Source organism: Stegodyphus dumicola, chromosome 4 (assembly GCF_044657685.1).
Source record: "Stegodyphus dumicola isolate Sdum_Otavi_A_Nest chromosome 4, ASM4465768v1".
Lineage (NCBI taxonomy): Eukaryota > Metazoa > Arthropoda > Arachnida > Araneae > Eresidae > Stegodyphus > Stegodyphus dumicola.
In genome coordinates, this window is record NC_140771.1 from 251,289,550 (window position 1) to 251,312,541 (window position 22,992).

The 22,992-nt window shown below is 37.2% G+C and overlaps 1 protein-coding gene across 1 annotated transcript in view; it reads right to left on the bottom strand.

The window, feature by feature from the left end:
• Trpm (transient receptor potential cation channel, subfamily M) overlaps window positions 1–22,992 on the bottom strand; it is a 1,045,900-nt gene that overhangs the window by 586,900 nt on the left and 436,008 nt on the right. Inside the window, exon 2 of the mRNA XM_085816215.1 lies at window positions 7,347–7,423. Coding sequence (XP_085672341.1) covers window positions 7,347–7,423 — 77 coding nt within the window. The remainder of the gene's footprint in view (window positions 1–7,346; window positions 7,424–22,992) is intronic.

Consider the following 22,992-nt stretch of genomic DNA (forward strand, 5'->3'; position numbering starts at 1 on the left):
TTCTTCATATAAAGGACAAATATGAAATCCATCATTATGAATTATTTCTTCTTAAATTCTCACTTCCCTTTTCATAGCATTCTGCCGTCCGAATACTTCTTTCATCGCACCATTGGCGGCGGAGACGTCTGCGATTCTGCGTCAAGGGTAGACGAAGCAATGATCGTCTTGCGGACAGACCACTCTGCTGTAAACGGCGTCGAATGGTACGCTCAGACACTGGATGATGCGTTACAGACTGAATGTGCTGTGCTATGGTTCGTGATGTGACTGAGCGATCCGTCACTGCCATGCGCACAATGTTCCTGTAATTTTTGTTTGCAGATCCAAGTAAAAAAATCCGATGGGGACGCCACGTGGCTTCTTTGTACGGCCTATTCAGTTTTACACATTTTTTGTTGCATTTCGTTTAAAGATATTTCCTCGAATTTCATTGGAGATATAATTTCTCATTCAATGAATTCAGTTCTCACTTCGCGACAAGGCAAAAATACATAAAAACTCAAAGAATCTTCATTTAAAAATTGTAAAATACGGAACAACATAAAACACCAAATACAGATAAAAACAGTTAAAAAAATGTTTTTTGTAATTTAAAATTAAGAGTTTCTACTTATAAACAAGCAATTTCGGACAACCTGCAACAGGGACAGATTTTTCGATGCACAAAACTAAAAGTTTACTTTTGGTCCCACTCGGCAAAAAGACACTGAAGCTGCAAAAACTGACTTAATTCACTATTTTACTGAATTTCAAATGTAAACAAATGGCGACCTTGTTATGCTTAAACTTTTTAAGTGTCGGTAATTCTACAGCTATTGCCTGCAGATTAACTAAAGATATAAAATCATTAATTGGAGCATAATAACATCATCATTCAATCACTTTTAAAGCAAAAAATGCGCAATTTACCAACATATAAGAATAAAAAAACTAAGCGCACCCAGCTGGGTAGTAGAGTGAGGATAGATACTGTGGTTTAGTGATATTGCTTCAACGGTGTGGTGAACTCCAATGAGAACTCTAATGATGGAACACCGCATGAAAATTTTATTGAGCGCCCAGAAAAAATGGCTACATACCATCAACAAGAGAAAAACCTATATCTAATAGGGGGACGGGAAAGTAATGTCGTTTCTGCGCATGTCGACAACAACATGCTAAGGGCAGAAGTGGAAGCAAATCCATGTCAAACACTCTTAACCAACCTTGGTCGACCACCCAAGAACATTTAAAGCAGAATGGAAAAATAAGCAAAACAGGTGTTTGAATCCCCCATAATCTGTCCAAAAAGAACAAAGCCAACCGATCCTTCACATGCAACGTATTGCTTCAACGGCACCCTACAGAAGCGTTTTCTGATTGTTTGATTAGCGGAGACAACAAAATAAGTCCTATATGATAATCCAAAACTCAAACGGCAGTTTTAATAGGGGCTACAAAAGGTTTAAATCCCGAAAAGGCGCTTCTGGTTGTTTGATGGAGTATTCGAGGAATTGTTCATTTTGAATTGCTTCAACCTGGACAAACTGATAATGCAGAACTTTATTGTGAACAATTGGATGGAGTGAACTAATCTTTAATCGAAAGCTATCAATTGTCAACAGAAAAGGAGTCATTCTGCAACACGACAATGCAAGACCGCACTGTGCAAGAGGAACACTGGAAAAAATGAATGAATTGGGGTGAGAGGTACTGCCATACTCACCCCCCGGGGGTCGACGTAGAGAATTCTGCGAAGCTACTGGCTAGGATCTGTACCTAGGCAGTCTCGGCCACGGGGGTATAAAATTTATGAACTTGGCGGTTCTGAAGGTTCCGGGAAAGTCACTTATTGGCCGGCCTCGGGGTCTGGCACGTCCTAGCACGGGGTGGAACTAGTAGCCCGGGGGTCTTCCCCCGGGTACGCTGGGTAATGACCCGCTGCGACGAGCAGCCCGAGCGACTGGTGAGTAGCAAATGACAACCAGTGCCGTACCGGGTGATTGCCCGGCCGGTCCACCACCTTCTCTGATGGGACAGAAAGGAGATTGAACCTCCGACTCTGGTCTCAAGGAGTGGGTGGACCTGTAGTGTAATTAAGTTCGCGGAGCAGGGAATGCCAATTATTGTTGTTATCGCCATACTCACCCACCATACTCGCCCGATATCGCAGCATTGGATTTCCATTTATTCGGATCCGTACAACATTTTCTTAGTGGCAAAAAATTTGAAAATTTGGATGATGTCCAAAATGTCCTCTCGAGATATTTTACTCAAAATCCAATTGATTTTTATCGGTCAGGGAGTGAAAATCTGCATATTAGATGGCAAAAGGTTGTTGATAACGAGTGTGATTATAATATTGATTAAAAATAAAAACTTGTTACAATGCATTCGTTTGAATTTAATGTAAGAAAGCGACATTATTTTCCGCTCCCCCTATTTACTTAAACAAATTTAAATGCTCTACATTTTACGTGCGAGAACAATACGTGGTTCCCGAACCTGCGTTCAAAACAATACCAACATTAATTTTACTTTAAAAACAATTAATTCAATTTAACAACTATTGAAGGACCTATAAAAGTTAAACAATAATAATGTTCATTTTATACTCTCGAGACATTCTTGTCCATATTAATCTTCAGTTTTTTCTTCCTTTATGCGACCTTATCACAATACGTATATAGATTTATACATGTTTGATGTCGCCGATTGTAATCAGAAAGAGAGGTGCACAGCTACATATTATAACAGTCCCATATACAAAATTTCAACGTTCTGAGGGTACTCATTTTTTTGAGTTATGCGAGGTACATACGTAAGTACGCAGAGACGTCACGAACAAAATCTGTTCTGAAACCAATTTAAATCCATTTTGGAGAAAAGGAGTCCTTTTTCCTGTCCATACGAGGCAAAAACATCGTTCAAATAGACTCGAGAGCTGCCAGAATGGATATTTTCTTTGAAATTACCCGAAATGTTTCGAGAATACAATACTTTCTTTACTTTGTACAAGGAAGTAAAAATAATATCTCTTGATGGCAGCTCAAGGAAATAAATCTTTACTTTTGAATAAAATTAAAATACTCAATTTCAAATTTTTTATTGTTCCGTCTTCCTTTATAAGGTCTTTCTCCCACCTTCCTAGCGTGCCTTCATGGTGTAGTGGTCAGCACACTGAGCTGGTACTTCAGAGATCCGTGGTTCGATTCCCGGAGAAGGCGGCTGCTAATTTTTCATCTCTTCGGCTTCCAAAAAATCCTAATATCTCTACAGTGGCGCCCGAACTAAAAAGAGTCATGGATGATGAACCTGAACACCTGGGATTTGGCGATTGTGTCGCCTAAAAACACCAGTCGCCCTTTAAAAGGGGGAGTATATAAGGTATTTCTCCCACCTTCCTAGCGTGCCTTCGTGGTGTAGTGGTCAGCACACTGAGCCGGTATTTCAGAAGCCCGTGGTAAGAATCCCGGCGAAGGCGGTTGCTATTTTTCATCTCTCTGGTTTTTCCAATTAACCTAATATTTCTACACCTTTCTTGACAGTAAAAAATTATAAGCAAAAAATTGTTAGAATACTCGAATAGTACAGTATCTTTAAGCAGTATTACAAACATAAACATACCTGTAAAGCTTTTAGTTTATATGGTACCAAATTTTTTTTCAACCCTTAGATTGCATACCTAGATGCAGACAACATATTTAGGTACACAAGAACCTGAATCAGAAATTTTTCACACTACGAAATGTTGCCTATTATTTAAGGCATCTACAAAGTGTTATAAGCTACTTTATTTATGACTAGCAGCTACGCTGCCAGCCTTCGTCTGGCTTTTAAATGTACCGGAAAAATGCCTGAAGAAATGCAAACGTTAAATTTAAAAACTGCGCAGAATTTTACTCTGCTGAACAACTTCATCAAAACAAAAAAAAAAAAAAAAAAAAAAAACAAAAAAAAAAAGAATAACTGAAAGGTTTCAGATTTTAAACTATGTCCAAAGAGGCTTTTTTTTACATTTTGTCTGTTGTCTTTATTTATTAACTACAACTTTATCAAAAAAAAATCAATAAAAATGTATTATATATATAAAAAAATGGCAATGAAACATGCCAATCTCTTAAAAACAGTGACATAAGAAATACGATGAAAAATGGTTGCCAAACCCATAGTTCTAAAAGAATGAAACTATTCAAAATGATGCCATTTCATCCAAAATCTATCACAGCAATAAGAAAGGAATATAGTTGCCAAAATCACATTTGTAAAGACGTGAGATGTGAGAAGTGTACTCGGAAGTATCATTTAAAATTATTTTTTAAAAATACAAAATATTATCATTTTCCCAAAATTCTTTTTCTAAAAGCAGTCGAATGGATGAAAGTTTAACGTGTCCAAAAATCAAAAAAAAAAAAAAAAATAATAATAAACTGTACATTTTTAAATATAAACTTTTTTAGAAAAAATCCCGTTGAAAAGGTATTAAGCTCCCTTTGTTAAATAAATTCGTATTGAATCGATTTATTGAAACAGGAAATTTATTTTAAGTTCGTAAAATAGCTAAGTGCCTACGTTTCATGACTATGTGAAAATGGAGTGTGTAGAGTAAAATCTCGCTTTCCTATAGCCCATTATGTCTCAAAATGAATGACGCGATTTCGTCACAAAACATAAAATAAAAAAAGTTGTAATTCGAATTTCGAAAAAATCGCTTCGAGGTGCACTGGCTCTTGTCTAGATGCACCTATGTACCAAATTTCGTAGCCGTGGGCCTGTTAGCGCACACGCAGGGCGAACGAAAAACACATACACACAGACAGACTCTTTCTTTTATTATATGTAGAGATAGATATATTTGGTATATATCGATGTCCGAAGAAAATATTGTTGAAACGTTTAATTGAAATCATTTTTAAATTGTTAAACTCCTTCGTATTTAGAAAATCAGTTTTATAATCTTAGCTAAAATTGTTCCGTTCGACAAAGCGCATCGTGATTGAGTGATTAAGACTGAAGATTCGGAAACAAAAGGTCCCCAGTTCGAAAGCCACAAAAAGCAAGTTGCCTAAAAATTAGTTTTGTTTAAATTTCCTTCTTGTTAATTTATTTCTTTTATGTTCCATATATTGGAGAATTTTCTCCATTTTCTGGAATGTTCCAGCTCTTCATCAGTCTAAATAAGTGGTGATTCAATCAAATCGAATATTGTTTTAACCAATGGCGGGTCCTCAGCCGATTTCAGCTTGCCCATTACTAAGGCCGGAAGTGGTGGTCTCTTTTTAATGAGGCACCTAATGGGTGGGCCACCTTTGCCTCCTATATGGTATAATTTAAATGTTTATGTCATTTGGCTAGTGAGGTTTATAATATAAATGGTATTTTTATTAATTTGAGCAATAATATTGAAATTTTAAATAATTATATAGATTTTTGTTCTAATAAGCGTATATTGTATTGAATCATTGCATTTGAATAATCGTATAGAATCATAGCATTGAATTATTCTTGAGTAATCGTACGGTATCATTGTATTGAATTATTTATTTGTATAGTATTTCCAACGTGCAAGCAAAATTGTACTGTACATGTCTTATTATTGAATTGCTCTCTAGTAATATGTAACAGCATTTCAGTAGTAAGCACCTATATGAAAAATTATTATTTTGATGTCAACATGGCAGATATGATTAATAATATGAATAGTATTATCATTCATTTAAGTAATAGTATTGAATCATTGTATACTTATAGTGAATCATTGTTTTAATATTCGCATATAAACATTGTATTTTAGAAATTATATAGAATTAAAGTTTTATAGTGTATTTATAGTCTAATGCAATTATTCATTTAACTGTATTAATATCCAATTTTAATATAATAACTGTATCTTTAATAGTAAACTGTAATATAAAAGTTAACAATGACATTGAGAATAATTAGAGACTTATGTCAGATCTAAACATTTTTTATACTTCTCCACTATAAATTTAAGTTGGCAATGTATGAAATATAAGCATTTGTATGTTCTTCGATTTTTGTATACTGAGTTTAAATGTTGAATTTTGCATTAGTAAATTCATGTTGACAATGTCGTCAATTACCAATTACAATAGTATAATATAATCATTATGTATGGTATATCTTCTTTATGTATTGAATTGTAAACTTTATATATAACTTGCTAAAATTACTTGCTAGGGTATTGAATTGTTATCTTGTGTGTCACTTGCTAAAGTTATGTTCATAACTCATAAGTACTGTGTTCACACAGATGTAACCATTTTTAAGATCTATGTCTTGTAACACTAATCAATGTGGTGCCCTATGAGTGTATCTCGCGTGGCCCTAACATGGGTCAGCTTTAGATAAGGTTGGAAGTGGTGCTAAACCAATTAACCATAATGGTAAAGGGGTGGTGCCCACGCCCTCCGTCAATAAACTAAACTATGAAGGGAAGGACAATTACAACCATGTCTTCTACCGGATTCTAAGCCGAGTCCTATATTATCGCAGTCGGTTCCCCTAACCACTATACCGTCTGGGCGGCTCAGCTGTTACTTGACTCTTCAGTTGTACAATCACGTCATCTACAAGACAATATTGAATATTAATGGAAGATCTCAGTCATCCTCAACTGGCAACAACGTTTATTTATCGTGGATTGAAGTTCACCTCAAAATCACCATTTTGTTCGAGATGTTGAAAAAAGTTGGAGATTGGCCTTCTTAGTGTTGTAATAGTACTGATGAATGTAAATCTTGTGTAGACATTGTGCTGATGAAATATTTTCGATCAAAAAAAATTTTGCACATATTTAGAGCTTTCTCTCTTTAATGAATTGATTCAATTTCTTTCCAAATTTTCTCCGGATGTCATTAATTTTAATTCAAAAACCGCATTTACTCCACTTCCACTTTCTTACGCTTTTCTGGAGAGGGTAAAAAAACCGTTCATATTCTAAATTGAATTTAAATGAAATTGTTTTATTTCTTTTTCTCTGAAACCTTTATCTCTTTTAGAACACAGTTTCTATCATAAAAATTCCCTCCCTCCCTCCCTCCTTCACAAAAAGAAAAAAAAAAAAAAAAAAAGAGTTTTTATTTTACGGTCTTACCATCTGCTTTTATTATTCGATGAAATTCTAAATTTACAGTTGGATCTTTAACTATTTTTTTTCACTTTTTTTCACTGCTTACAGCTGAAAGTTAAGATACTTTTATTGTTAAGATTAGAGCACTCGGTTTAGTAGCATAATACTTAAAACTAGATATTAAGGTTTAAATAGATTTTGCCCGCGAGTTCTCACAGCGCAGAAACTAATTTTTTCCTTAACTCCTAATAAAAAAAAAAGAATTACTTACTTTCCTGATTCTCTGGTTGCTATGTAGCGAATGCATTCTCGCTTCTGAAAGTGTTGCTCCACCCACAACTTGCTCATCTGAAAGAAATAAAAGAAAATCGCCTAAGGTTCTAATTTTTGTATTTATTTTATTACTCTCGTCACACTTAGTAATTTTTATATCTTACTATCGTAATCTCTAAACATGTGCGTAGATTTAGATATACGTAAGTGTGTCAGCCAAATTTTGGAAAAAGAAAATATCCAGACATATCCAGACATCGGCCATGTGTATCTTACACGAACCATTTCGAGCTACTTTCGACCCCTCATTACTTGGAAATTTGATCAATTACTTGCGTGTTTTTAAAACAATAAAATTTAATTATTTTTACCGTCACAAGCACACACAAGATCTGTGTTGTTAACTGTTCTTCATGATACTTTCAACTCGTTACACTAAATGAGTGACAGAAATACTTCGGTCATCTTTCAAGTACGACGTAGATAAAGTCACCAAGTTGTAATGTGACAATCTATCCAAACATCTATCTAGAAATCTTTAATTAATTTACATGTACCCAATATTTACATGCCTCAATTCTTAGTGATCGTACATTGCGAATTAAACCCTAGCATCCAGAATAATAAAATATTTGACTTACCCAATAACCCACATGCATGAGACTTGCGGAGACACATTTCCTTTTCTAATCTCACATTTATTTTATCAAAACACATTTTGATTAAATATACCATGGTACCACACAGCACATAAAATATCATAACTTAAAACACAAAACGTTGGAACCTAAAATTGGAATAGTAGACGAATACAGAACGCGTGTCCGTTAGCTAACAAATCAAATCCCCTTACATCACATATATATGCAGTCGAAATTTTCTCATATTAATTTCGTGCAGTGCTCTCATTTTTGTTGTACATGTGCAAGATCTTTCTTTTTTTACTTTCACATTCTTTAACACACATAAAATATCATCACGTGGTGACACACCGCTGGTAATGCACCTTCTGGAGTCGAACACCTATTGATAAGCTTCTTGAGACGTTTTAGAATGTTACCGTGGCAGATGGATTTTTAAGCTGAGCATTTTCATCTAAATACGTAGCGTATTCGGAAACTAAGTACCGTTTTATTCTAGCGCCGTCGCAGCGCTGTGGTAGGAGTCCCGCGCATGCGCACTAATCTTTCTTGTTCACTGACTTTCAATTGTCGCCATTTTGGTTGCTCTATGTTGTGTTTTCAGTTTGCTGTGCACATTCAAAATGTTTAAGACAATTAGTTCTCCCGCTGACTGTGAGATTCGTGCCGTGATTAAATTTTTGAACGCGAGGAATGTTAAACCGGCCGAAATTTATCGTCAAGTGACAGAAGTTTACGGTGAATACGCGATAAGTGATGGTATGGTGAGAAAGTGGGTAGGAATGTTTAATGCAGGTCGAACAAATGTCCACGCCGAGGCTCGGAGTGGTCGGCCTTCTGTTGTCACCGATGATTTGGTAAGGAAAGTAGATGAAGCAATTCATGAGAACAGACGCTTCACAATGACAACTCTTTCAGAGGCATTTCCACAAATTTCACGTACTGTTTTGTTCGAAATTGTGTCTGACCGTTTGAATTATCGCAAACCGTGTTCCCGATGGGTTCCAAAAATGCTCACTGATGTTCACAAAACAAAGCGACTTGGTAGTGCCCTGACATTTCTCACGCGGTACAGTGATGAGGGAGAAACATTTTAAACCAAATTGTGACGGGTGATGAAACTTGGGTGTGTCATTTCACACCAGAATCGAAACAACAATCGATGGAGTGAAGACATACTCATTCTCCGAAAAAACAAAAGTTCAAAGTGACAATGTCATCACAAAAAATCATGTGCACTGTCTTCTGGTATAGGAAAGGCGTTTTGCTTACTGACTTTCTTCCCAGAGGTGAAACCATTAATGCGGCACGATATTGTGAGACTTTAACAAAACTAAGGCGTGCCATTCAAAACAAACGAAGAGGAATGCTCAGTAAAGGAATTGTGTTGCTCCATGACAACGCTCGGCCCCATACTGCTGGTGTCACTCAATCGTTAATTCGACATTTTGATTGGGAACAGTTCGATCACCCGCCGTACAGCCCGGACTTGGCGCCGTCCGACTATCACTCGTTCCTGCACATGAAACGCGAGCTTGGTGGCAAGCGCTTTGGATCTGACGATGACACGAAAAATGCTGTGGAGTCGCGGTTATCGAAACTGGCGGGAAGTTTATTTGACGATGGTATACAAAAACCGGTCACCCGCTATGACAAGTGTTTGATCATTGGTGGAAACTATGTTGAAAAATAGTTTAAGACATGTATTTTCATGTAAAAATAAAATTGGATTCGAAAAAATTATTTTACTATTTTTTTTTTATTATTTTCAAAACGGTACTTAGTTTCCGAATACGCCTCGTATATTGCAATCTCATAGTTCTGCTTCTTTTTATGCAAAAATCACGACGATACTCCATGTGAAAATATGCAGGAACGATGAAACTCCATCAGCGCGATATGCAGGGGCAGAGCCCCGCACATCGTGCGTCTCGCTGATTGCCAGGAGGTAGGACACGGGCGAAGAAGGAAAAAACGGAGAAACCAGTCTGACCGGTGCTTATATACCACACGTGCAGTTCCGCGATTACGATTAAAATTGTGATGCTGGCACACTGCATGATGTGAGAAGTTACTATTCTCACAAAGGGTTAGCGAGCCTGACTGCCGTAGTGATGGACCCGGGTTCGAATCCCGGAGAACGCAAGGCTGTAACTGCCCACCAATCCAATCTTCAGGAGGCAACGATGGCCACCTACTTATTAGGTGCTTCCATAATGAAATGGTCACGAGTACCGTCTCTTGTTGTGGCGCAAGGCTAATGGCTATTAAATAAAGCTCCCGATCATTTAAAAAAAGTCACTAAGAGGGGAAACTGTGATAACTAACTTTCTTCCTAAGAAATAACTAAAAATATTTTGAAAGGAACAGAAATGTAGCTTTTATGGCGGATGAAATCTTTATGGTGGAACTTCTTGCAGTTACCACCTAGACATGATAACTGTTTGTGCCACGAAAGCATGTTTAGGGGTAGCTCTTTACGTTCTCATTGGCCAGCTGAAGAGAGGGAGAGGGTGGCATTCCCAGTAGACGAAATGGTGAAGAGGCAATAACTGATCGCCACATTTCTTTCGGACTTTATTGTGCAGACTATTCGGATTACTTTGTGCAAAAATTATAAAATTCAACCCCGTCCTTGCCGGGATACCGTCAACGAATCTTCCAACTACCTTTTGGATATGCTAGTCACTCAACACCACTACAGCATACCGTTTGTAATACTATTACTGTGATTATTCACACAGCCCCACAAAGGCTTTCGACATTTGAATGAATGGGTGTTAGGTTTGTCGAAAATTCCAGATATTAAATCTTAATCAAAATTTCTTGAAACAAAGTTTAAAGTTAAAAAGCACTACCCTTAGAGATATTTATTTAAATGTTATTAGGCCAAAAATTTTATATGGTATTGGCATGTGGGGCTGCCCGGCAGGGGAATTGATTAGACTGAGAACTAAACTGGATTCATTGCAAAGGAGCTGGCTGCTTGCAATCACAAGAGCTTTCCGTACTGTTTCTACAGAAGTTATTTGCTTACTTGCTGGCATTCCACCACTCTCAATTTTTTATAACTTTTATTATGAAAAATTTTTACTCAGCTATGGTGTTAAAAAGATTTTAACATGTGAAAATGGTGATGTTTTGAATAGTAACGCCTTGACAAGAAAAGATTTTATGAATATACATCCAAAAGATTTCAAGGGCATACCGTACGATAAAGATTATGTGAATACTAGCATGATTGATATGTACACTGATGGCTCCGGATATGAAGGTGGAACTGGTTGCGCTTTTGTTATTTTTTATTACGGAGTCGAAATCTATACTAGAAAAATACGATTAGAAGGAAATAAATCAGTGTATCAAGCCGAAGCGGTTGCAATTAGAGAGGCACTGCGGTGGAGTTATAAAAACTTAAAACAGTACTTTACAATACATATTTATTCTGATGCTCTCTCGGCCCTACAAGGTTTGGCAAATCCGGAACCAAGAAATAGACTTCTTTTGGATATAAAAAACATTTATAACAAAATAATAGAGAAAAATGCTATATATTTTCATTGGGGTAAGGCGCATATTTGTGTTATCGGGAAAGAAAGGGCGGATATGCTAGCTAAAGAGGCTGCCCTGGGAGAGGGTGATATTTATGAGGCTATTAATGATTCCAAAAGAATTACCTTAAGAAAAATGAAAGCAAGTATAATTGAGAAATGGGCTCGGGAATGGAATGGTTCAAATAAAAATAAGGGTTTCTTGAGGATTTTGACCATAAAAAGAAAAATGGATCTATTTAATAATATAGATACTGTTCAAGTTATCACAGATTATGGTAGATTCCCGGCCTATTTAAAAGGTTTTAATCTCCAGGGCAATGATCAATGCTTGGCTTGTGGGAAATACGGAAATGCAGCTCATTTTATGGAAGAATGTAAACTGACCGAGAGTGTGAGGACGAGATTTGGAAAAATAAATGAACAAAATGTAATTGAAAAAAAGAAAATTCTTGAATAGCTATGCAACAGAAATTATGAGGATTGTGAATGAAAATAAGACTATCATAGGAATAGGACTTTAAATATTTTAATCTTTTATTTATTTATTTATTTTATTATTATTATTATTATTTTGTTGTTGTTTTTTTGCGTCGGGTGTGCTGCGTTAACCATGAGGCCGATTACTGTCGGCCAGGAGGGTTGCAGCATACTCTTAAACTAAACTAAACTAAACTAAGTTAATATTGTGCCTTTGCAAAAAAAAAATTCTCATTTGTTACATTTTATGCAGTTTCACCAGTTATATCGGCATATAAATCTAATACAGTGGTACCTCGATATACAAGTGCCCTAATGTACGAGTGTTTTGAGATACGAGCCGCCGAGCGAGCGATATTTTGCTTTGAGACGAGGAATCGCACACTACACCTCTGCACACGACCGCAACATGCGCGCGCATGTTGGCGTCGTGTGCAGCGTCTAACCGTTTTTCCCATCTCAGACTAGACTTGTTTCTCTGGGAAAATCCATGGGTCTGGAGGTGGTTGAGAGAGATGTGAATGAACTCGTCGAGGAACAGTCTCAGGAGCTGACAACCGAGGAGTTACGCAATCTACATTCGCAGCAGCATACGGTGGTTCGACAAAAAATTAGTTTTGAAGTGGACCCAGAGATGGAGGAGATGATCCCTACAAGAGATATGAAGGAGATCTTGGGAATGTGGGAGAAAGTTGTAGAGTTCGTGGATAAAAATCACCCGGAGAAAGATGCAACTGGTCGTGCATCGGAGTTGTTCAACGAAACTTGCCTAACTCATTTCCGCAATATCCTGAAAATGAGGAAGAAACAGACATCCTTGGACAGTTTTTTCAAGCGATTTGCAGGTGAAAATGAGCAAAGCGTGACGAAAAATGCGAAGACCAGTGACGAAAATTAAGCGCTTCCGTAAGCACTTCACATTTTCTTTTAATTATGTTTTTATAGAATATGTATTTGTTATTTATAAATAACTGTTTCTTCTTGTGAATACATTTTTCATATTCACTCAACAAACGCAACTGAGGCGATGTTTTGGGAGCTGGAACGGATTAATGGCATTTCAATTAGTTTCAATGGGGAAAATTGCTTTGAGATACGAACAATTTGACATACGAGCAAAGTTACGGAACGAATTAAACTCGTTTGTCGAGGTACCACTGTATATGCATAAGGTACACTCATGTGATATAACAGATAGCATATTATCACCGTTACACTTATGTTGCTTTTACTGCAGCCATAAAAGCATCTAATTAGCGTCTTTTAAAAAAAAATATATTAATGTTATTTTCATCATTATCACATGCATATTACATCAAATAACAAAAACACTTCCGGTGCTTAAAATTTTGAAGTAGGAGACATGAAAAATGAGCAATGCCTTCACTGGAACTCGAACCAGGACCTCTCGAATACGCGTCGAGTGTGCTACCGTTACACCACGAAGGCATGCAGAAACGAGGGAGAAAATACCATATAGACTTAAAAAATTTAATACTGTTTTTATGCTCTATATCGCTGTAACGTTTTACTCAGAAAAATGTATTAACTTCTTACTCTTCTTAAATCTCAACATTATCTTCTGTATACGTTTCTGTAAAACTTTTAAAGGCTACTAGCAGCTACGCGACCACCCTTCGTCTGGGTTTTAAATGTACCGGAAAAAATGCCTCGAGGGAACACAAAACGTTAAATTTAAAAACTGCGTAGAATTTTACTCTGCAAAACAACTTCATTAAAAAGAAAAGAAAAAAAAAAAAAACCCACAAATTTAAGGAAAAATATTACATATAACAAAATTACAATGAAACAAGTAATATCTCTTAATGCAAATATAAATTATCTGATAAATAAATTAACCAACTTCCCGTTTCAAAATCCTAAGAATTCAAATGATATAGAGGAAGTTAAGAACTTTGTTTCCTAAAAAAAACATACAAAATTTTTTATATAATTAATATTATACATGTCGCATATTTTCAAGCGAAAACAATCAGCAGTCTAGTATCCAAAGCAATGAATGAAAAACTGTTTCCAAAACCACATTTCTAAAAGAACGAAACTATGATCAGAAAACAATAACCAATCAAAATAGTGCTTTGTGCACGACATAATTCAAAATATACAAACCTTTTTGCCATTAGCTAATAAAGAGAGAGGGGGAAAAGGAAATTCTTTATGTTGTGCCTCGCGAGACACATGCGCGTCAAAATACAAAGACTGTGATGTGCGTGTGGCATGTCCAAAAATCAAAAGAAAAAAAGCAGCATTGTATCTCATATTTTCAACAGTCAGCAGTCTGAATGAAAAACTGTTGCCAAAACAATATTTCTAAAAGAATGAAACTATTCGAAATGATGCAATAAAATCGAAAATATAAAAAATCTTATTCGAATTTTGAAAAAGTCGCTTCGAGGTGCACTGGCTCTTGTCTAGATGCACCTATATACTAAATTTTGTAGCCCTGGGTCTATTAGCTTACGCACCGCATGAACGGAAGACACGCAGACTCTTTCTTTTATTATATGTAGTGATAATTTCTTTTATTATATGCAGTAATAGACTCTTTCTTTTATTATATGTAGAAACACTGGGACCAGGGCAGTTGGACGGCAGCGAACCCTATCGGCGGCTCTGGATAATGGCGGACGTGGTGCTGTAGTGATTAACCATTAAATTAAAGAGACAGTGCCTACGTCCTCCGTCACTTATCACTTTATTATATGTAGAGATAGATGTTTTTTTAATTATATGTAGAGATAAGACTGGAAACCAACAAGAATAAATGAATGAAAGCTAACAAAAATAAATTTGACGTTATCACGTTCAGAATGCTAAGGCAGAAATAAGATTTCTCACAGTTTCTTCTTTCTGATACCAGGACACGTTGTTTAGTTTATTGCCAACACTCTATACCCCAAAAGTCAACAAATAAATATTGATATATATATATAAAATCTAAAAACTGGTGTATGACGGATGGTGGTGTGAGTGGTGTATTTAATTATGGCAAAGCGCACTAGGGCTATCTGCCTAAGTGAAGGGATGCCTTCGTGGAGGACTTTCTAAGGGAAACGGGTTCGTATACACGTTACACATGGGGAAAACCACGAAAACACCCATGCAGGCAGCCCGTTCGCGGGATTCGAACCTCGGACCGAACTACCAGTGTTCAGCGACTTTACCGCTCGGCCGCTGGTGGGCCGTATGACGGATGGAATTGCCTTCAATTGGAAGTTGTAATAAAACCCCGTTTTTTAAAATGAATGATTCATACCGTTAGAAATACCCTCATTCCACGAGAAACCTCATCAGTTTCCGTCAAAATTCAATGCATCGAGAAGATTGAGTATGAACGAGTAGATTTAAATTTAGATTTCAAATCTTCAAGTATTTATCCATCAGTAGTGTTGTATACTTCATTTAAAATCATATATTTATTTCTTTACGCAAATTCTGTCATTGAAGTGCACAGTTTAATTTAGAAACTTCTTCTCCAATATTTGAAGCGTTACTTCCTATTTGCATGTGAACAGACTCCACATGCCGTTCAAATATTACCAGTTTGGCTTACTTTTTCCATTAAAAGTTCTTTAAAATAGATTGACGAATAGGAAAAATATGAAGCTTTTAACACTTCATGAAATCGGGATAAAATATTCGTTAAATCAATATTTTTTGGTTAACTTTGCTGCAGAGGTAAACAAATCGTTAAACCCAGATTCAGCGACATTTCGTCTATCAATATTATGAATATATTCTTCCAAACTGGTAAGATATTGCTCAGGATTTTTACATTTACTTTAAAATGGCAATGAAATGCCTGGGGGTCATTCCTGACATGATCCTGACATATTGTCTGAGGAATTTCCAGACTTTTCTAAACATTTTTGTCATTGTAAGTTCTTATCCTGTAAGTAGTTTCACCATTTTTGATTTATTATATACATATATTTCCAGAGAGGTTGTAAATACGAGTATATGTACTTTTTTAGGATTTAGTCTCTCCCAAGTTCCTTTATTAGGAATCTGATTTATGATAGGAAAACTGCTGTTCCTTTTTACTTTCTTCTACGAAGTAAAGGATGTATTATAATCCCGAAAAATTCTGGGTATCATATTTCAACGAAAATATCCATTTTGACAGCTGTCGAATGCAATGTAACGATGTTTTTGCGTGAAATCTGTAGGTAAGGGCAGAGTAAATGACTCTTTTTACCAATACGAATTATAAAACTGATTTAAAACGGATTCAGAAGAGATTTTGTTTCGCGTCGTCTGTACGTACGTACGTACGTATGTATGAATCTCGCATAACACAAAAACGAGTAGCCTCTGAGCTTTTGTATATAGAAAGCTATAACATGTAGTTGTGCACCTTGCTTTTTGGTTGCAATCGGCCTTATCAAATACCGGGTGGCCATAATTAAACTGACAGTGTTCTGTAGTGCGATCTATTTGCGAGAATGATGCCGCATTTTGTAGGAAGATTAAACAAGACGGGAGACGAAAGATTCCACGAAAAAAAAATTAGTTCCAAAAGTCACCGCCAGGGGAATATTTGGCGCTGTGTAATAGAAAATAGAGTGTTAACAAATGCAAATTAATACGGAATAAAATTACCTTTAATTATAGATATGCCTTATGGAATATGGATATGCCTTACAGTACGGTATGGAAAATCTTAAGAAAGATTGTCAACTACTATCCGTACAAGATCAGCCGCGTACAGGAGTTACTGTACCCCGACCATGATAAGCGATTGACTTTTGCTCTCACCTTTCTTGACAGAATGGAGGTGGATGATGCTTGGCCGTGATGGATGATCTTATGGGGAGACGAGCCCCACTTTTACCTGAATGGAACTGTGAATACCCAGAACTGACAAATTTAGGATGACAAATCACCACATGCAGTCACAGCAATTCCCTTACATTCACCAAAGGTAACTGTTTGGTGTGGGTTCACAGCGGAATTTATCGTAGGTTCATTCTTGTATGAGAACATTACCCCGACAGGACCGGAAACCTGTTCTGTTACCGGAGAGAAATATCTCCACATGTCATTCCGGCACTTCAGCAAAGACAATGCATGGGGGAAATCATTTTCATGCAAGATGAAGCCCCTCCACACGTTGCTGTACGGGTGCAACAGATGCTACGACAGAAATTCACAACAGAAAGAGACATTAGCGGCTACTTTCCAACTGCATGGCCACCTCGGTCGCCTGATCTTACCCCATGCGACTTCTGGTTATGGAGTTACCTTAAGTCCAAGGTCTATCAAGGAGTGGTCCAGGACCTGCCTACGTTGAAAGATAACATATCACGGACTGTACGGGAGATTCCTGCAGACATGTTACTTTCTGATGTTGTGCATACTGTGCACAGAATGCAATATGGGGTCCACAACAACGGCAGCTACATTGAAACTCATTTGAATGCAAAATAAAAGGTAATTTCCGTACTGATTTGCATTTGTTAACACTCTATTTTCTATTACACAGCGCCAAATATTCCCCTAGCGGTGACTTTTAGAACTAATTTTTTTTCCGCGGAATCCTTCGTCCCCCGTCTTGTTTAATCTTCCCACAAAATGTGGCGTCAAATAGATCTCGCTACAGAACACTCGCAAATAGATCGCGCTACAGAACACTGTGAGCACTGTCAGTTTAGTTATGGCCACCCGTTATATATATATATATATATATACAGAGTGTACCGTAAATGTTGCAACAAACTTCTAGGGAAGGTAGGCGCCATCATAAGAATTAAGTATTGTATAGGAACCTATACCCGGAAATGTCAGGGGTAAATGGCAGCAGAGGGGAAAAGAAACAAGAGTGATTAATTTGAAACATTCATTGGACATGAATACAAATGGTGAACGACAGCTTGAATGCTACAACAGATACACGAAGTTTGCACCATCAGACGGCGAACATGCCTGCACCGATAGACCGCATTTGAATGCTGCGAATTATTTGATCTTTCTGGAGTAGGTTCTTCCCGCTTTGCTAGACAATGTTGCACAATGTTCCACCAAATGTGAGGCACAACATGTGAATCCAACATGATGGGGCCCCTGCTCATTGTGGACTGGATGTTCGTAGCCATTTGAAAAAATCATTTCCGCATGGATGGATTGGGCGTGGTAGACGAGTTTCCTGCGCCCCACGCTCACCGGATTTATCGAGCCTTGCTTTCTTTTTCTCGGGTGGCGTCAAAAGTGTCGTGTATCACGATCCCGTTGTGTCTGAAATGGCTCTAGTGGCAAGACTCGCTTGCGCAGCTGCTACAATTAAAGAAACTCCCGGTGTGTTTGAACATGTCCGGCAATCAATGGTCCGTCGGTATGAGGCATGTTCGGCGTCTGATGGTGCGAACTTCGAGCATCTGTTGTAACATTCCAGCTGTCGTACACCATTTGTATTCATATCCAATTAATCACTCTTGTTTCCTTTCCCATCTTCCACCTCTGCTACCACTTGACATTTCTGCGCATGGGTTCCTATGCAATTCTTAATATTTATGATGTGTCTTACCTCCCTTAGAAGTTTGTCGCAACATTTACGGTACACCCTGTATATATATATATATATATATATCCACTCTATTACTCGGTTCGGTGAACTCAGTTTTTTTAATTCTTTTAATTGTGCATTTTTGCTTTAAAAATGATTAAATTATGTTGTTCTTATCGTCCGGTTAAGGTGTTTTGGAGTTTAGTCAATCTGCATGCAATAGTTGTAGAGTTATAAAAAATTTAAAAGTTGTTTAACTGCGGCTAAACCTAATTTGTTTTACATTAGCCGCCATAGTTGTTTAGAGTTCAAATGTGGGAGAATAGTGTATTAAGTCTTTCTGCACCTTCAAGTGTATTTTAGCCGATTAGGGTCAAAAGGAAAATTTTAGTTTTGTGCACCGAAAAACACTGCCTTATGGTCCGCTGGCCGAATTGGTTGTTTTTGCTTAGAAATTGTACTTTTAATTACAAATTTTTTTTAATTGTTTTAATTGTATCTCGTGTTTTATGTTTTTCTGTATCTTTCAATTTGTAATGAATATCATTTGAGTTTTTATGTATTCTTGCTTTGCCGCAAATTGAGAAGTGAATTAATTAAATGAGAAATGTATCTCAAATGAAATTCGAGGGAATAAGTTAAAATGAAATTCGAGGGAATAAGTTTAAATGAAATTCGAGGGAATAAGTTTAAATGAAATTCGAGGGAATAAGTTTAAATGAAATTCGAGGGAATAAGTTAAAATGAAATTCGAGGGAATAAGTTAAAATGAAATTCGAGGGAATAAGTTTAAATGAAATTCGAGGGAATATGTTAAAATGAAATTCGAGGGAATAAGTTTAAATGAAATTCGAGGGAATAAGTTTAAATGAAATTCGAGGGAATATGTTAAAATGAAATTCGAGGGAATAAGTTTAAATGAAATTCGAGGGAATAAGTTTAAATGAAATGCAGTAAAAATTGCGTATAATTATATATTCCCTGCAAGGAAGTCATGTAGTGTACATACCAGATTTTTTCTTACATAAAACTAATTCTTATCACTCTAAAGCTTAAGCATTTTTACACTACTGTATAGTCCTATAATACTTTAAATACGAAAGCTACTATAAAAATAAAGGCAGTCAGACCATTTACGGCTTAATTCCAAATATCACACCACACAAAAGCAGTTTCACAGCTCTCCTCAATATGGCAGAGCAAAATCAGTAGTCACCACTACAAACTACAAAGAATGTTGAGTGTAAGGTAATGCTAAGAGCCTCCGAATCGTAAGCTCGCTGGCAAGACAGCCATTTCTCAATGTTAAAAGGGCTTACCTCTGTAACCATATTTTTCCAGCGAGACATTTCTTCTGATGCTTTTCAGGTTACAGTATACAAGAAATACTGCAATTTCCATATAATTCCACTAAAATAATTTACATGTATACGAAATCCGTAACACATTTATTAGCCCTCAGACTGACGGCAACACAAAATTTAGAAACGTAACAGATAGAATCGTCGCAGCTTGCGGAAAAAACATATTAAAAGTTCGAATCAGATTGAAGCGAAATGGAACTTGTAAGGATTATGTTAATTTTTTAACAGTTAAATTTTAAGTTCCTTTCCTGTCAAATTCTTAACGTCAACTTACTACTTCCAGCCAGAAAGTAGTTTTAGAATCACGTCTGAATACATAATGAAGAAGAGCGGTATTCAACCGCGAAGTTCTTTGGTCTTAGTGAGAGAGAATCAGGGTTTCTGACTTACGCGCGTCTGCCTTTTGGCCACTCTTTCAAAGTTGTTATTACGCTCGGCCGTACTCAGGCCCTTGATAAGCTTCGTATTCAAATAGATTTAAGGGCCCAACTAGTCCAGAATCTTGATAGCTTCGGCTATATTTCTTTAGTTAATCTTAGTTTTAGTTTAATTCTTAGTCTCTTAAGTTCAAGCCCGAGTGTCGGTTTTGTTTGTACACTCCCGGAAGGAGGAGTTTTGTTAAATCTTATTGGAATAATAAAGAGTTAGTTACCCTTCCATCTTGCTGTTTCTTGTCACCCGAACTTTAGCGATTATTCGCTTATCAGTTCTTAAGATTCTTCACTTCCAACAGTAACTTAGAATTACAAAGTGAGGAACTCTACAAACTGAACACATGGTTAAATAAGATTTGGCTCGGCGCGAATATTCGCGAAGCAAATGCGGCTTGAAGACGCCGATTTCAAGCAGCAGAGGAGCATAACAGAAAAACGGTCAGCAATGCCGTCGAAAGCTGCCTCTTTCAAACTCAGAAATCCTACTGAAAGTACAGGTAAACTGATAAGGTAGCTGGGTTAATTAAAGTAAAGCTTATAACGTACAGTGGATGGACAAAAATATGGAAACACCTTGTGAAATGCGTGTTTGAAAAGAAAGCTTGATTTTAATGAAATATGTAGGTGGCGCTGGCGTTTTTGACTACTGACGCCACCTACACAACTTCGTAAATGTGCTAAACAGTTCAGTTGTTGTCGGAGTACTGTTATGTGAGGTTGTCATTGCATTATGTCAGAGTTAACAGACTTCGAACATGGGCAAATTGTTGGAGCACGTATGGTAGATGCTTCCGTAAGCAAGGCAGTCGAGGTGTTTAGTGTTTCAAGAGGTACTGTATCGAAGATTTATTCCGCATATTTCAAAAGCGGAAAAACATCGTCTGCTAAATCACAGCGCGGACGAGAGTGTGTCCTGAGTGATCGTGACAGACGATCATTAAGGGTAATTGTGACGAAAAATAAGAAGACCACAGCTGCAAAAGTTACTGCTGAAATGAATGTTGTGTTACCGAACCCTGCGAGTACCAAAACAATTAGAAGGGAGCTTAATAAACAGGGAATTGCTGGCCGTGCTGCAATCGAGAAGCCACTCATCAGTGATGATAATGCCCGTAACAGGAAAAGGTGGTGTTTAAGTCATAAAGCCTGGACTATAGAGCAGTGGAAGCGAGTAATATGGTCTGACGAGTCTTCTTTCACATTGTTTCCCACTTCTGGCCGAGTTTACGTCTGGAGAACGCCATCTCAAGCCTATAATACAGACTGCTTGTTGCCAAGAGTGAAACATGGCGGGTGTTCAGTTATGGTTTGGGCAGCCATATCGTGGTTCTCTGCTAGCCCCGTGATAACTGTGTCAGGGCACATGACTGCCAAGACTTATGTGAACATTTTGGCCGATCAAGTTCATCCCATGGTACAAACGTTGTTCCCCGATGGTGATGGTGTCTTCCAAGACGACAAAGCCCCTGTTTACACAGCTCACACTGTCCAGGACTGGTTTTCTGAGCACAAGGATGAGTTGTTCCATCTCCCCTGGCCACCAGTCATCAGACCTGAATATTATCGAACCTTTGTGGTCTAAATTGGAACGGAAAGTGCGTTCTCGTTATCCACCGCCAACATCGTTATCTGAACTTGCCACCGATTTGCAGGAAGAATGGTATAATATTCCCTTGGCAAACATACAGGAATTGTATTTATCCATTCCGAGAAGACTGCAAGCTGTTTTGTATGCCAACGGGTTTCCTACACCATATTAAGCAAAGAAACATGTTTTTTTAAAGGTGTTTCCATATTTTTGTCCAACCTCTGTATTTTCTCCTTTCTTCCAGCATGTCTTCGTGGTGTAACGGTAGCAAGCTCCGCGTATTCGAAAGATTCAGTTTCGAGTCCCGACGACAGCATCGCTAATTTCTCATGTCTCCTGCTTCAGAAATAACCTAATGACTTTATAGTGGCGCACGAATTAAAATGTGGCGGACAACAATCCATCACCATCAGGATTTGGCGATTGGGTCCCCTAAGTCCCAATCGCCAAATCCTGATGGTGATGGATTGTTGTCCGCCACATTTTAAAAGTCGCTCTTTAAAAGAGGGAGTGTATAAGGTACAAATGAGAGGAATATGGCCAGATCCACCTGGCCTATAAATAGACCGTATGATCTTGTTTGGGTCGCCTCTGTGTTAACCACGAAATGAGACATCCCACCTCAAAGCCAAACTCAAGCACCATCACAACATTAAAACATAAACTATAAACACACAATTAACACATGGTGAGTAAAAAGAAGCAAGGGCATACAGAATTAAGCGAGGCATAAAATCATTAATATCTCAATGATGTCAAAATGAATAAAATTGCAAGTAGAAACTCCAAATCAATTCTATAAAATTCAAAGATCACTAAATTACGAATAAAAATACAATAAAAGACAATTTTTAGGTAATACAGTTATAAATTTGATTATATAAAAAAGAACACATGCACTCCGCTTACCGTTAATAACTCTTACAATCCCTTTGGTAAACTTACCTAACTTATTATATGCAAGATGTGATATGCGACGGAGGGCGTGGGCACCATGCCTCTACCATTGAGGTTAATTGGTATAGCGCCACGTCCACCTATATCTAGAGATACCTTTTGTGAT